Source organism: Rhinolophus ferrumequinum, chromosome 22 (assembly GCF_004115265.2).
Source record: "Rhinolophus ferrumequinum isolate MPI-CBG mRhiFer1 chromosome 22, mRhiFer1_v1.p, whole genome shotgun sequence".
Classification (NCBI taxonomy): Eukaryota; Metazoa; Chordata; class Mammalia; order Chiroptera; family Rhinolophidae; genus Rhinolophus; species Rhinolophus ferrumequinum.
Genome location: NC_046305.1, coordinates 41,243,244 through 41,259,304, shown reverse-complemented (window position 1 = coordinate 41,259,304; position 16,061 = coordinate 41,243,244). Strand labels below are relative to the sequence as shown.

General features: G+C 36.8%; 1 protein-coding gene across 3 annotated transcripts in view; it reads right to left on the bottom strand.

The window, feature by feature from the left end:
- The window catches only part of GPSM2 (G protein signaling modulator 2), a 51,024-nt gene that overhangs the window by 1,974 nt on the left and 32,989 nt on the right, over positions 1-16,061 (bottom strand). For all 3 annotated transcript variants that reach the window (XM_033092546.1, XM_033092549.1, XM_033092548.1), the window contains 4 exons: positions 13,747-13,817; positions 7,783-7,959; positions 6,950-7,109; positions 5,893-6,110 (listed from right to left, as the gene is read on the bottom strand). In XM_033092546.1, the coding sequence (XP_032948437.1) occupies positions 5,893-6,110; positions 6,950-7,109; positions 7,783-7,959; positions 13,747-13,817 (626 nt within the window). The remainder of the gene's footprint in view (positions 1-5,892; positions 6,111-6,949; positions 7,110-7,782; positions 7,960-13,746; positions 13,818-16,061) is intronic.

The following is a 16,061-nucleotide window of genomic DNA, read 5'->3' as shown; positions in this document are numbered from 1 at the left end:
ACAAACATCCCATGCTGACCATGGCCTCCCTGTTTTTCCAGATCCTGCTGTCTAGTACTTCTCCAGGAAATCTTTTTTTTAAATTGTGATAAATGAGCATGACATAAAATTTACCACTTTAACCATTTTTATGTTGTGCAGTTCAGTGGCATTGAGCACATTCGTATTGTGCAGTCATCACCACCATAATCGTCTCCAGAACGCTTTCATCCTGCAAAACTGAAACTCTAAACCTATTAAATAGTGACTCCCATTCTGCATTCCCTCCAGCCCCTGCGACCACCATTCTTTCTGTCTCTCTGAATTTTTCTGTTCCAGGTACCCCTTATGAGCGGAACCATACAGTATTTGTCTTTGTGTGACTGCTTACTTCTCAACATAACGTCTTCAAGTTCCATCCATCTTGTAGCAGATACCAGAATTTCCTTCATTTTTAAGGCTGAAAAATATTCCATTGTGTATATATACCACATTTTGTTTATCCATTCACCTGTCAGTGGAAACGTGGGTTGCTTTCACCTTTTGGCTGTTGTGAATAATGCTGCTATGAACATGGGGGTACCAGTAACTGTTCTGTCCCTACTTTTCACTTGTTTTGTTTGGGTGTATGACCAGATATGCCCAGAAGTGAAACTGCTGGATCACGTGGTAGTTTTATTTTTAATTTCTAGAGGAACTGCCAGTGTTTTCCATAGTAGCTGCACCATTCCCACCTGCAGTGCACAAGGATTCCAATTTCTCCACATCCTTGCCAACACTTTTTTTTTTTTTGGTAGTAGCCATCCTACTGGGTATGGGGTGGTATCTCGTTGTGGTTTTGATTTGTATTTTTTTAATGATTTGTGATGTTGAGCATCTTTTCCTACGTTTATTGGCCATTTGTGTATCTTTGGAGAAATGTCTATTTGGGTTCTTTGCCCATTTTTTTTTTTTTTTAATTGGGGAAGGGGAACAGGACTTTATTGGGGAACAGTGTGTACTTCCAGGCCTGTTTTCCAAGTCAAGTTGTTGTCCTTTCAATTTTAGTTGTGAAGGGTGCCGTTCAGCTTCAAGTTGTTGTCCTTTCAGTCTTAGTTGTGCCGGGCGCAGCTCAGCTCCAGGTCCAGTTGCCGTTGCTAGTTGCAGGGGGCACAACCCACCATCCTTTGCGGGAGTTGAACCGGCAACTTTGTGGTTGAGAGGACATGCTCCAACCAACTGAGCCATCCGGGAGCTCAGTGGCAGCTCAGCTCAAGGTGCCGTGTTCAATCTTAGTTGCAGGGGGCGGAGCCCACCATCCCTTGAGGGAGTCGAGGAATCGAACCGGCAACCTTGTGGTTGAGAGCCCGTGCTCCAACCAACTGAGCCATCCGGGAGGCAGCTCAGCTCAAGGTGCCGTGTTCAATCTTAGTTGCAGGGGGCGCAGCCCACCATCCCCTGCGGGACTTGAGGAATTGAACCGGCAACCTTGTGGTTGAGAGCCCACTGGCCCATGTGGGAATCGAACCGGCAGCCTTCGGAGTTAGGAGCATGGAGCTCTAACCGCCTGAGCCACCGGGCCGGCCCCTCTTTGCCCATTTTTGAATCAAATTTTTTGTTGAGTTTTTGGAACTCTCTATATTCTAGATCAATCCTTTATCAGTTATACTAATTGCAAATATTTACTGTGGGTTGCTTTTTTACTTCGTTAATACTGTCCTTTGATGTACATAAGTTTTAAATTTTTGTGTCCAATTTGTCAAGTTTTTCTTTTGTTACCCGTGCCTTTGGTGTCATGACCAAGAAATCATTGCCAAATCCAAAGTCAGGAAACTTCCCCCCCTTTAACTCTTTGATCCATTTTGAGTTAACTTATATATGGTGTCAGGTAAGGGTCCAGCTTCTGAATGTGGATTTTTAATTTTTCATCATTTGTTGATAAGACTCCTTTCCCCATTGAATGGGCTTGGTTGGCACCTTTGTCAAAATCATTTGACCATATATGTGAGGGCTTAATTTTTATTTTATTCCCTTGGTCTGTATGTCTATCATGCTGGTTCTGCACTGTTTTTATTATGGGAGCTTTGTAGTAAATTTTGAAATTAGGAAGTTTGAGTTTTCTTTTGTTCTTCTTACTCGATTATTTAGCCTGTCTGGGTTCCCTTGAGATTCCACATGAATTTTAGGATTGATTTTCCTATTTTTGTAAAAAAGTCATTGAAATTTTGATAGGGATTGTATTGAATCTGTAGATCACACTCTGGGTGGTATTAACATTTTTAACAAGATTAAGTCTTCCAATCCATGAACATGCTTTCCATTTATTCATGTTGTTCTTAATTTCTTTGAGAAATAGTTTATAGTTTACATTGTATAAGTCTTTACCTCCAGGATTAATTCCTAAGTATTTTATTCTTTTTGATGCTATTTTAAGTAGAACTATTTTCTTCATTTCCATTTTGGGCTGTTCATTGTTAGTGTGTAGAAACAACTGATTTTTGGATATTGATTTTTATATCCTGTTACTCTGCTGAATTTGTTTTAGTTCTAAAAGGTTTCTGTGTGAACTCTTTAGTGTTTGTTACATTTAAGATCCTGTCATCTTGAAACAAAGATAATTTTACATCTTTATCTTGTTCCTGATGTTAGAGAAAAGCTTTCCGCCTTTACCATTGAGTATGATGATAACTACAGGTAGTTCATAAATTACTTTTATTTTTTTGAGTAGTTTCTAGTAGTTTCCTACTATTCCTCGTTTGAGTGTTTTTTTATCATCTTGTCAAGTGCTTTTTATGCATCAACTGGATGATGTGGTTTTGCTTCTTTCATTCTGTTTAATGTGATGTAATTACATTGATTGATTTCCATATGTTGACGCATCCTTGCATTCCAGGAATAAATCCTACCTGGTCATCGTGTATGCTGTTGCTAGATTCTGTTTGCTAGTATTTTGATGATTTCTGCATCCATATTCAAAAAGGATAATGGTCTGTAGTTTTCTTGTAGTGTCATCACGGCAATATACTGGCCCCATTGAATGACTCCTAAGTCATAGGAACTGTTCCCGTCCCTTCAGTTTTTTCGAAGAGTTTGAGAAGGATTTGTATTCTTTAAATGTTTGGTAAGATTCAGGTCCAAGGTTTTTTGTGTGTTTTTTTGGTCAGGAGGTTTTTGATTACTGATAGGATCTGCTTAGAAATTGTGGGTCTATTTTCTATTTCTTTGTGATTCACTCTTGGTTTTGTGTTTCTAATTATTCAACTAGATTATCCAATTTGTTGGCATATAATCATTCATAGGATTTCTCCTATAATTTTTATTTCTGTAGAATCAGGAGTAATGTCCCTATTTTCGTTTCTAATTTAAGCCTTGTCTTTTTTCTTAGTCTAGCTAAAAGGTTTTGTCAGTCTTTTTCTGTTTGCTATTTTATTTCCTTCCATTGTATTTTTTTCTTTTTATAGTTCCTTAAGTTGTAAAGCTAGGTTTTTATTTTGAGGTCTTTCTTCTTTTTAACATAAGCATTTATAGCTATAAATTGCCCCAAGCATGGCCTCCCATGAGTTTTAGCGTTTTCATTGCTCTGTAGGTATTGTTTATAATTTCCACAAATTTGTGAATTTTCCAGTTTACTTTGTTATTGCTTGGATAAAATAGTTTGTTGAGACTTAATTTGTGGCCTAACATATGGTTTATCCTGGAGAATGTCACATTTGCACTTTAGAAATGTCCATTTCTCCCTTCAATTCTGTCAATTTTTTGCTTCATAGATGTTGATGGTCTGTTACTAGGTATGTGTCTTCAGTATTTCTTGAATTCACTGAGATCACGGCCACTTTCCACTTTCAAACCTTTCATTTCCTTACTTCCCTTCTTAGATTCCAAACTCCATTACTAAAATCAATCCCTGGCATGTGCTTCTCTCCTCCATCCTCTATTCTCCAGGCAAAGTACCAACCTTGATTAAATCTCTCTCTCTCTCCTTAAGTAGCTGGTTATGAATGGAAAAAATACACAATTGTACTGAATGGCCTTCATTCAGTGACCATGAACTTCAAGGGAGTGCTCAGCACAGATCAGCAATCCTATGAGTATTACTTTTATTGGTCAGTATGCTTTCAGGTTCTCAAAATCAACTGTGTTCCCCTTCCTCTTTTCAAAATTACAACCCTCCAATCTCAGCTTATGGTCCTACTTCTTTCTTTGCCATCAGAGACAATTCCTACTTGCTCCCGACTCCAAATCTGTACACTCTCCTTTCCTTTCTCCTCTATACAAAAACTGTGTTCTTCAATTGTTCCATATTCTTCTATATCACTGGTTCCCCTCTCTACTTGATCAGATCATTTCCATCAGCAGACATGCTATGTTATCTCCTCCAAAAAGAAAAAATCCACCTCTATCCCCCTCTAACTAATGAATCATTTATTTGCTTTCCTTTATAAGCAAAACCCCTTGAAAATTTTGTTTATTTCCCATTTACTCAACCCAATATTTTGTCCCTATCATCTCCCTAAAACTTTATTATCATTGAAAATCTCTACTCTCAATGTTGCCAATTCTGGGTGTCTTAGCATATGACACAGTTGAACTTTCCTTAAAACACTTGCTTATCTCCTCTATCCAGTGAGATCATGGAGTACCCAGGGCTTTAGTTAATACCAGCTATCTGCTGGTGACTCCCCAAGTTACTTCTCCCTTGGACTCCAGATTTTTATATCCAATTGTCTCAACATCTCTAAAGTACAACTCTTGCTTTTTCTCCTCTAATCTTCTCCATTTCATTAAAGGGCACCATTCATTCACACCAAAAAATATAGGAGTCATCCTTGACTGTCATACCCACCATCCAATTTATTAACAGGTTTTGCCAATCAATCATAACTTCAAAATATGTCCCTATTCTGACTACTCCCACCACTCTAGTCAAATTCACCAGGAACTTGTCTAAATTAGTTTCCTCGCTGCTTTTCTTACTAACAACACCCTCTACCCTTTGCCCCTTGAGTCTTTCAAGAATAGCCAGGATGATCTTGTAGAACAGAAGCCTCCAATGTCTCCTGCCACATCGGCAACACACCTCCCCAAGGCCTGTATGACGTAGGCCCTGCTTGCTTCATCCTCGTCTCGTACCACTCTCCCCGAGCCGTACTGCATGCCAGTCACACTGGCCACCCCTGAACCTGTTAAGCTTTTGGGGACTTCTGTCTCTGCGTGGCTTCACTATTCACATGGCTGACTGTTCCTCCTCATTCTGGTCTCTGTTCAACTGTCTTCCCTAACCACCCTCCCTGGATACCCACAACCTTTATCTTGCTTTAATTTCCTTTACAGCAGTTTATCGTACCTGATAAATAGATACTATTTATCTACATATATACACACTTACCCTCTAATTAAAATGTAGGATCCTTTAAAAAGCAAGTGTATCTCCAATGTGTGGAATAGCACTCAGAACATAAGAGGTGTTCAATAATTTTTTTGAATGAATGAATGAGAAAACTTGAAACGCAGGTTCAACTAAGGCCAGGCAGAGGAAATATCTCTTTTTAGTGAAAATAATGCTTATTTTTCTCATGAGCCTGTCCAAGCCATTTGAGATATTCCTTAATTACGTTTTGTTAAAGTATGAATTCTGCGTCAATATGTACATTTCTCCCAAGTGGTACACCCCCACGCTAATCACTGGTTGTTGCTGATGCTTCTCCTAAAATTTGGGAAAGTGGGGCTCTCTTCAGGTTTTGTCCCACAGCCTTTATAGCCTCCTCTCCACGTCAGCAACATCTCACCTCAGCAGCCAAAAGGAATACCAAACAAGCTGTCACACGGATCTGCTGCATCTGATGGGCCCTGAATAATAGCTTGCCTCCCACATTAGAATGAAAATTCTGCCAAAGCTCTCAACAGCATCTGAATGATAAAAACATGCAGACACACCTGACATTTTACAAGGATGTCAAAGAAGTCTTCATCAGGCTCTTTGATGTCATTGGTCATCAGGTGGCCAAGCACAGACTGATTGTTGTTTTGTGTCAGGCGGAGCCCTGGCAAATTACTGAAACTGGCCCTCTGGTCGTCCAGGCGGCGGCTCTGTGAACTAGCAAGAAGATCTAAAAACTCATCCGTGTTGGGGGACACCACGGGAACAGATGGAGCTATGAACAGGAAAAAACCCAAACATTACAGAAACACTGAAGCATATTTCTTATACACATACAATTCCTTTCTGCTTTGTTCAGTCCCAGCACATGCCCTGGCTTAGCTGTCACTGAGTCACTGATCGTCTGCGGCCTGTCACTACATGGGGGCAAGAGTGAATCCCCCCAATACTTCAAATGACCCACTTGCTGGTTATTCTGACTCGACTACATTTCCCTTATCTAATGCCCACCCAACATGTTCTTTATAAGATACAGCGCTAGATTCTGGAAGGTAAATTGTTTTACACAATATCTCAGACCACGAAGAATGGGACTGTTTTCATTCCATGCCCTGGATAGGAACCATTTAGCTAACTAAACTTAAGTGCTGCTGGCAAAGCCAAATGAAGTCATTTGGCAGCTGAAACAGAAAAACTTAAGTCGTCTATTTTAGACCTTTCTAAGGCTCAGGCAGGCTCAGCCTCAGCCTTTGCCACAGGTTCCTCTTCAGTCTGTCTTGGCTTTTCTTTCTTAATCTGGCTATGAAGCATTTGCATTTTACGTATAATTTATGAAGTACATATAATTTTTTCCTCATTTTTACTTGTTAAAGTTTAGATTTTTTTTCCCAGCCTTAAAGAAAGTAGTGGTGGGGGGGTGGCGCAGTATGATATAGTTAAACTTAGGGAAACTGAAACATAACCTTTTTTTGAACTGTACAAATACCAGCATTTCAGATATACCTAAATTCAGCCTCATCTATTGTTCCTCCTATGATGAGAACTAAATTCTCAGAAATAAATCACAAGAATATCAAAGGGAACTATTAAAACCAGGGGAGAAGCATAACTTACTTTTTAGCATCATTCTAGGGGGAGTGGAAGTAGCTGCTGTTGAAGCTGCTGTACAGTTCTTTTCCTGTAAGCAGCACCGCTGATCATCCATCCGATTGCTTTGAAATCGACTTAATAGGTCAAAAAACCCTTCATCTCCAATAGAATCTGCACTGATTTTCTGAAATATTGAGAGAAAATCTAAATATGCCAGCATTATCCTTAGATCATGAATGGAACGGTATCTTGATACATGAAATGCAAAAGGTCAAGATGAAGATTACAAATAAAAACTGACTTTTTGTAAAAAGAATACAAGATGACAACATTGTTAATAAAGTTATTTCAATCAAACTGACAGAAAGCATTTCTAGTTATTTTAGTTTTTAATCCCTGTATTTCTAAGGCTAAAGAAATACACTTCATATAATGAATTACGCAAATATTAGTGATACAGGCCCAGGCTCAAAGTTTACAGCTTCTTTTGTCATATCGGAATTGCCAGCATCACTATTCTAGTGCTTTGGGGCCATTAAGTAAAATCAGGGTCACAGAACACAAGCACTGCGATACCTCGACAGTTGATCTGATAACTGAAAGAGCTACTAAATGACTAACATGTGGGCACGTACACAGTGTGGACACGCTGGACAAAGGGATGGTTCATGTCCACGGCAGGACAGTGCAAGATTTCATCAGAATGGTGCAAAATTTAAAACATATGAATTGTTTATTCTGGAATTTTCCATTTAATATTTTTGGACTGCAGCTGACCACAGGGAATTGAAACTTTAGCAAAACGTAGGTAAGGGGGGGGAGGGGGCTACTGTACTTAAAATTTATTTCAAACATACCCTCTGAGAATTCAGAATCCGGTGATCAATGGAATTACTGGCATCTTGGAGAACTTTAGTGGAGGAACCAGTTTTGTATTTTTTCCCTTTCAATCTGTTGACAAAGAGTAGCTTTGCAGAAGGTTTGGCAAGAAGAGGTTTTTGTTTAGCAAGAATTTCACTGTTCCAGTTCTGTACCTACAAAATTTTAAACATAAATAAAACAAGCATGAAGAAAACACCAAAGCTATCTCTGTTTTTCTGTAATATTTACTTACCATCTGCACTCATTTAGTATTGGAGGAAGGGGAGCTTAGATCTTTTAATCAATTCCTTTTTGTCAGTATATTTCACTGTTTTCAATAGCTCATACCAAATACATACTGCGGATTTCTTACTATCAAAACATTAAAATGATTCTTTTTAAGAAGCTAAGAATAAGAAACAAAGTTTGCCAAAATCCCATAAAAATGAAATCTCAATGGTCAGAGGAGCCAAACTTTTATTCTGGATGTAAGTTACTTAAAAATCTGTTAACAACTGAAAATTTTGGATATATGTAGAATTTTAACTGTAAAATTTAACATCTAATACAGAGCAGTAATTTTTTGTCAATAGAATTGTAGTTTTGAGTACTAAAATTATTTGTCACTAAATTCTCTTTTGTCATAAATTCTCAATAGGCAAAGCATAAATAGCAATTTATATAGGTCTAGATTTGGTTTAAATATATTAGGTTGATGCATTTTTTTTTAACCTTTTGAACTGCAATTACTTTTGCACCAACCTAATACATAACAAACTTTTTAAAATGGTAACATAGATTTGAACTATTTAGTTAAAAAATATTTTTCAACTGGAGTTGACATGTTAGTTTCAGGTGTACAGCAGTGATTAGATATTTATAGACTTTACAAAGTGATCCCCCTAACTAGTACCCACCTGGCACTGCACATAGTTATTACAACATTATTGACTATATTCCCTGTGCTGTACTTTATATACCCGTGACTATTTTGCAGCTACCAATTTGTACTTCTTATTCCCTTTCCCTTTTTCGCCTCAGCCCCCAAACCCCACTCCCATCTGACAACCATTAATTTGTTGTCTGTATCTGAGTTTGTTTCTGTTTTGCACAATAGTATTTAAACAAAGTAAAAATAACAAATATTGAATCCAAAGGACAAATACAGAGTACATATATGTGACATCTACAGCTTTAACATTCAGTCTTAAGTATTTGCAAGTAACTAATAAATGTCCATGTTATGCAGTAATTGATGATTTGATGGGGCACTTGTCATAGGTACACATATAGTTAAATGCACAGATTTTAAGTGTGTAGTCGAAAGATATATAACCTCTACCCTAATCAGGACAGAACATTTCCATCAACCCAGAATATTCCCCCATGGGGCACAAATTAGAATAGCTCCTGCCAAGGCTAATGACTTAAGTGAGACACATAGCTAGTAAGTGAACCACACCAGCTATCTGCAGTCACAATGGAGCTTCATTTTTTTATTCCTTTTCTCACACAGGTTATTATTTGCTAGAGTGGATTTCAGGATCTACTGATTAGAGAAAAAATAAATGGCCCTTGACGTTAGAACATAAAACTGCACCTGAATCCCAAGAGGAAATGTAAAATATTTTAAATGTTTTCTATATAGTTATTTGGACATCTCAACAAAAACACTGAAGAATACAGAATGGAACAATGTCTTTAAAAATTATGAAGAAATCGTTAGAAAACGATTTCTAACCAGTAATTCCACAGTCAGCAAAATTACCAATCAAATGTGAGAGTAGGAAAAAGGCATTTTCAAACCTTGAGAAAGAACAAAAGTGGAAGGTACCAGACTCCCTGATTTCAAAACTAAATTACAAAGCTACAATAATCAAAACAGTATGGTACTGGAATAAAAACAGCTATGTATAGATCAATGTAATAGAATAGAAAGCCCAAAAATAAAGCCTTATTTTTATGGTCAATTAATTTTATGACAGGTGGTAAGGATATAAGTACAATGGAGTAAAGACAGTCTTCAATAAGTGGTGCTGGGAAAACTAGACAGATACATGTAAAAAAATGAAACTGGACCCTTCTTACATCATATACAAAAATAAACTCAAAATGGTTAAAGACTTAAATGTAAGACCTGAAACCATAAAAATTCTAGAAGAAAACAGGCAGTGAACTCTTTGACATCAGTTTTGGGTTTTTTTTTTTTTTTTTTTTTTAAGATTTTATTGGGGAAGGGGAACAGGACTTTATTGGGGAACAGTGTGTACTTCCAGGACTTTTTCCAAGTCAAGTTGTTGTCCTGTCAATCTTAGTTGTGGAGGGTGCCGTTCAGCTTCAAGTTGTCCTTTCAGTCTTAGTTGTGGAGGATACAGCTCAGCTCCAGGTCCAGTTGCTGTTTTCTAGTTGCAGGGGGCACAGCCCACCGGCAACCTTGTGGGTGAGAGGACTGCTCCAACCAACTGAGCCATCTGGGAGCTCAGTGGCAGCTCAGCTCAAGGTGCCGTGTTCAATCTTAGTTGCAGGGGGTGGGGCCCACCATCCTTTGTGGGACTCGAGGAATCAAACTGGCAACCTTGTGGTTGAGAGCCCACTGGCCCATGTGGGAATCAAACCGGCAGCCTTCGGAGTTAGGAGCATGGAGCTCTAACCACCTGAGCCACCGGGCCGGCCCAGTTTTGGTTTTTTTTCAATTAAAATTTATTGGTGTGACAATGGTTAGTAAAATTGCATAGGTTTCAAGTATACAATTCTGTAATACACCATCTAATATATCATATTGTGTGTTTACCACCCAGAGTCAGTTCTTCCATCACCATATATTTGACCCCCTTTACCCTCTTCTACTATCCTCCCTTCCCCCTTATCCTCTGTTAACCACTAAATGGTTGTGTCTATGAGTTTCTGTTTGTTTGTCTTGTTCCTTTGTTGCTTTCAGTTTTATATCCCACATATCAGTGAAGTGATGATTCTTGACTTTTTATGTTTTGACTTATTTTGCTTAGCCTAACAATATCAAGATCCATTCATGATATCCCAAATGGCACTATTTCATCTTTTCTTATGGCAGAATAGTATTCCATTGTATATATATACCACATCTTCTTTATCCAATTATCTACTGAAGGATACTTTGGTTGTTTCCATGTCTTGGCCACCATAAATAAAGCTGCAGCGAACATCAGAGTACATATATCTTTACGGATCAATGTTTTCAGATTTTTGGGGTATATACCCTGAAGAGGGATTGCTGGGTCATATGATAATTCTATTCTTAATTTTTTGAGGAACCTCCACACTGCCTTCCATAGCAGCTGCACCAGTCTGCATTCCCACTAACAGTGTATGAAAGTTCCTTTTTCTCCACAGCCTCTCCAACACTTGTTATTATTTGTCTTGTTGATGATAGCCATTCTAACTAGTGTGAGGTGATATCTCATTGTGGTTTTTATTTGCATTTCTCTGATGATTAGTGATGTTTAGCATCTTTTCATATGTCTTTTGGCCATCTGTATGTCCTCTTTGGAGAAATGTCTCTTCAGGTCCTCTGCCCATTTTTTAATTGGATTGTTTGTCTTTTTGTTCTTGAGTTGACATCAGTCTTAATATCTTTTTGGATGTGTCTCCTCGGGCAAGGGCCACAAAAGCAAAAAGAAACAAACAGGACTACATCAAACTAAAAAGTTTCTATACAACCAAGGAAACTCAACACAACGAAAAGACAACCTACTGAATAGGAGAAGATATTCACAAATCTAATAAGGGGTTAATATCCAAAATTTACAGGGAACTCATACAGTTTAACACCAAATAAAAAAACCAGTCCAATTAAAAAATAGGCAGAGGACTTGAACAGACATTCCTCCCCATAGGACATACAGATGGCCAACAGATATGAAAAGATGCTCACCATCATGAATCATCAAGTAAATGTAAATCAAAACCAAAATGAGATACCAATTCACACCTGTCAGAATGGCTATCATCAATAAATCAACAAATAAGTAGTAATAGTGAGGATGTAGAGAAAAGGGAACCTTCGTGCACTGTTGGTGGGACTGCAAATTGGTGCAGCCTCTATGGAAAACATTATAGAAATTCCTCAAAAAATTAAAAATTGAGCTACCATACAACCCAGAAATTCCACTTGTGGGTATTTATCCGAAGAAAATGAAAACACTAATTTACAAAGACATAGCACCCCTTTGTTCATTGTAGCACTATTTACAATAGCCTAGAAGCAACCTAAGTGTCCACTGACGGATGAATGGATAAAGAAATTACAGTATATAGTCATGCACTGAATAACAATGTTTTGGTCAATGACAGACAGCATATATGATGGTGGTACCTTAAGATTATAACGGCGTTAAAAATTTCCCATAGCTTTAGTGACATCATAGTGCAATGCATCCTCACGTGTCTGAGGTGATGCTGGTGTCAACAGAACTACCGAGTTGCCAATCATATAAAAGTACAGCACGTACAATTATGTACAGTACATAATACTTGATAATAAATGACTATGTTGCTGGTTTAGGTATTTAGTATACTATACCTTTTATTATTTTAGAGTGTACTCTTTCTACTTACAAAAATTGTTTGCTGTAAAACACTACGCTGTGTTACATCGGCAGCAGCCTTATACATCTGTTTACTGCATCCCTTGATTTCATCATTTTCTCTTGTGCTTGGTTTAATCTTATGTTGTTTATACAGTAACGTGCTGTACAGGCTTGTTAGGAACAACAGGCTATACCATATAACCTACGTATGTAGCAGGCTACACCAACTAGTTTTGTATAAATACTCTCTATGTAGCTCATACAATGACAAAATTGCCTAATGATGCATTTCTTAGAAGGCATCCGTGTTGCTGAGCAGCACATGACCATATGCACAGTGGGATATTATGCAGCCATAAAATGAATGAAATCTTGCCATTCGTGACAACATGGATGGAGCTTCAGGGCATTATGCTAAGTGAAATAATTCAGTCAGAGAAAGTCAAATACCTATGATCTCATTTATATGTGGAATCAAAAACAAAAACCCAAAGCAAAAATAAACCAAGCTCAATGATGAAGGGAACAGACTGGTGGTTGCCAGAGATGGGAGGTGGGGGGTGGATGAAATGGGTGAAGGAAGTCAAAAGGTATGAACTTCCAGTTATAAAACAAGTTATGAAGATATAATGTACAGCATGGCGACCATACTTACTGTACTGCATATTTGAAAGTTGCTAAGAGTAAATCAGTTTTCATGATAAGAAAATATTCTGTATGTATGGTGATGGCTGTTAAGTAGACTTTTTGTGGTGATCATTTCAATATATACAAATATCAAATCATTATGCTGTACACTTGAAACTAATATATTACATTTATACCTCAAATCATTATGTTGTATACCTGAAACTAATATAACATTACATTTACCTCAATGATACCTCAATTATACCTCAATTAAAAAAGAAAAAAACAGGAGATCTTACATGGTGGGGGGGAAACACCACAAATACTTATTTGGAAATTACAAATAAATCTTAGTGGGGCAGTCGGATGGCTCAGTTGGTTAGAGTGCGAGCTCTGAACAGAGTGCGAGCTCTGAACAGGTTCGATTCCCACATGGGCCAGTGAGCTGTGCCCTCCACAACTACATTGAAGGACGACTTGGAGCTGATGAGCCCTGGAGAAACACACTGCTCCCCAGTATTCCCCCAATAAAATAAAATAAAATAAAATAAAATAAAATAAAATAAAATAAAATAAATAAATAAATAAAAATTTTAGCAAGTAGCCAAATTCGTAAATATGGAATCCATGAATAATGTGAATGAACTATACATTAAAAAAATAATTTTGTAATTTTATAAAAATATAAACTTTCATTTAAATTAAACATTACTAAAATATTTTATTATAACAGTTCAATAAATTTAAAACATAAAAACTGTCAACCTTTTCTGGTGTTAACTTCATAAGTTCCATGTTTTCCATACTGTGTCGGCGTCCAAACTTGGGGCGTGCACCTTTGTAAAAAAAAAACAAAAACAAAAAAAATGAACTAGAGAGCCCTTAAGACTACAAATTCAGCAACACTATGTTATTCATTATTCAATTTTAAAGTTTGTTACACAAACCCATATGAAAGGATGAAACATGCACAAATGTATTCTTTTAAGAATAATTTTCCATACCAACTGCATAAAAATAGAACATATACTCCATCTAAAATGCTCTGATGTAAGAAAGTTAAATTTTGATTGGAAACTAACTTTGGTTCTAACATTACCCCTTAATTTAGAAAAGGCATTTTATAATAATTGGTTTTATACTATCTAGCTTAAAAAAACAAAACAAAACAAAAAACACGACCAAACAAACCATAGTGGTTTAAGTGAGTTAAAAACATAAAGGAAAAGGCTTTAGGCTGTCAATTTTGAGATAAGAATCAAAATAATATCCAGTGCTATTTTTTTCTGAGTTACCCATTTCCATTTTAAGATCTCATTAGATTTAAAAAAAAAAAAAAAAAAAAGATCTCATTAGATGACAGATTTACTGCCAGTCAGGAAACGTTACATAAAAAGGTCCTCAAAATTTTTTTTTCAATAAAATTATCATTAAAAACCTTTCATATCCAATCTTGTAAAGATTAAGCAATATTTTGAAAGACATAAGGAATACATATCTAATATCCAGCTTAAAAAATAAACCATCACCAACATATTAAATTCCCCCTTGTGTAACTCCCCCCATAACTTCCCTCTCTTCCTATGATTTTTCCTTTTTTGGATGTGTATATCTCTAAGCAATAAAGTTTATTATATAATGTTATATAAATGGTCTCATACTATATATATCCTTCTATCTTGTTTCCTTTGAGCAACCTTACCTTTGTGAGTCATCCAAGTTCATTCATGTAGTTTAATTTTCATTGCCATTTTAGGACTAGGAAATTATTTATCCATTCTACTGGTGACAGATATTTAGGTTGCTTCCAATTTTTTGTTATAAGCAATACTACTCCAGAAATTCTTGGAAATCTTAGTTTATACTGGAAGTGGACTTGCTGGATCATAAGGTTGGTACATCTTCAACTTTACCAGAACGTTGCCAGACTGTTCTTTAAAATATACCAGTTTCTATTCCCATCAATACTGCATAAGAGAGTCCATTCCCCACATCATTTCAACACTGGTTATTATCAGACTTTTTAATTTTTGTCCACCTCATAGGCTTTCAGTATTACCTCACTGTGGATTTCCCAGATTAAATTAAATTAAATATCTTTTCATATACTTATGGGCTATTTGTGTTTCTTCTGTTCTTCACTTCTGTCCATTTTTTAGTTGGGTTATTTGTCTTGTTTTTAATTCACAGGAGTTGTTATACATTGAGTATACAAATCCCTTTTTAATCATATGGGTGGCAAATGTCCTCTCAGTTTTTGTTATCTCTTTATGGTTTCTTTTAATGAAATGAAGTTCTTAATTTCAATGTCAGTTTTTTCCTTAATGGTTTTGTTTTCGTGTCTTGAGAAGTCCTTCCCCTCTCTGATATCATGAAGATATTCTCCTTTATTTTCAGAGGATGGACTCTAATGGCAGACTATTCACTTGTGGTATGACCTTGGGCAATTACCTCTCGGTGATTTGGTTTCTTCATATGTAAAGAACAACAATATCTACCTCATAACATTGTGCGATGATAAACTCATCATTATCTGTAAAGGGGTCAGTACAATGCTTGGTAAGCAGTAAGCATTCAGCAAGTGTTGGCCAGCATTATCATTATTCCTTTAAATCTGTCTTCCCTAATTAAACCTTTAATATAGCAAGAATTTATTCTTTTGAGATATTAGTTTCCATATATGCAATGAATATAAACACAGGCTTTATATTCCATTCCACTGGTTTGTCTGTCTCAGTGTCAGTAGCACACTGCCTTACTTACTGTAGCTTTATAATCTTTGTATCTGTAGATAAAGCACTTCTCATTTCTTGGTTTTCATCAGGAATGTTTTGGCTTTAAGAGTTCTCAGACCAAAATGACCTCACCAAGTTCCACAAAGACTTGTTGTGAATTGCTTGGCAGTGCATTGATTTATATCAATTTGGGGAGAACTGATATCTTTAGTTTTCTGATGTGAGCCATTACAGAAAGAAATGTGTTAAAATTTCCCATTATGATTCTGGATTTTCCCATTTCTCCTTTCAGTTTGGTCAGTTTTGCTTTACATACTCTGAAGATTTGTTATTAGGCATATTAGG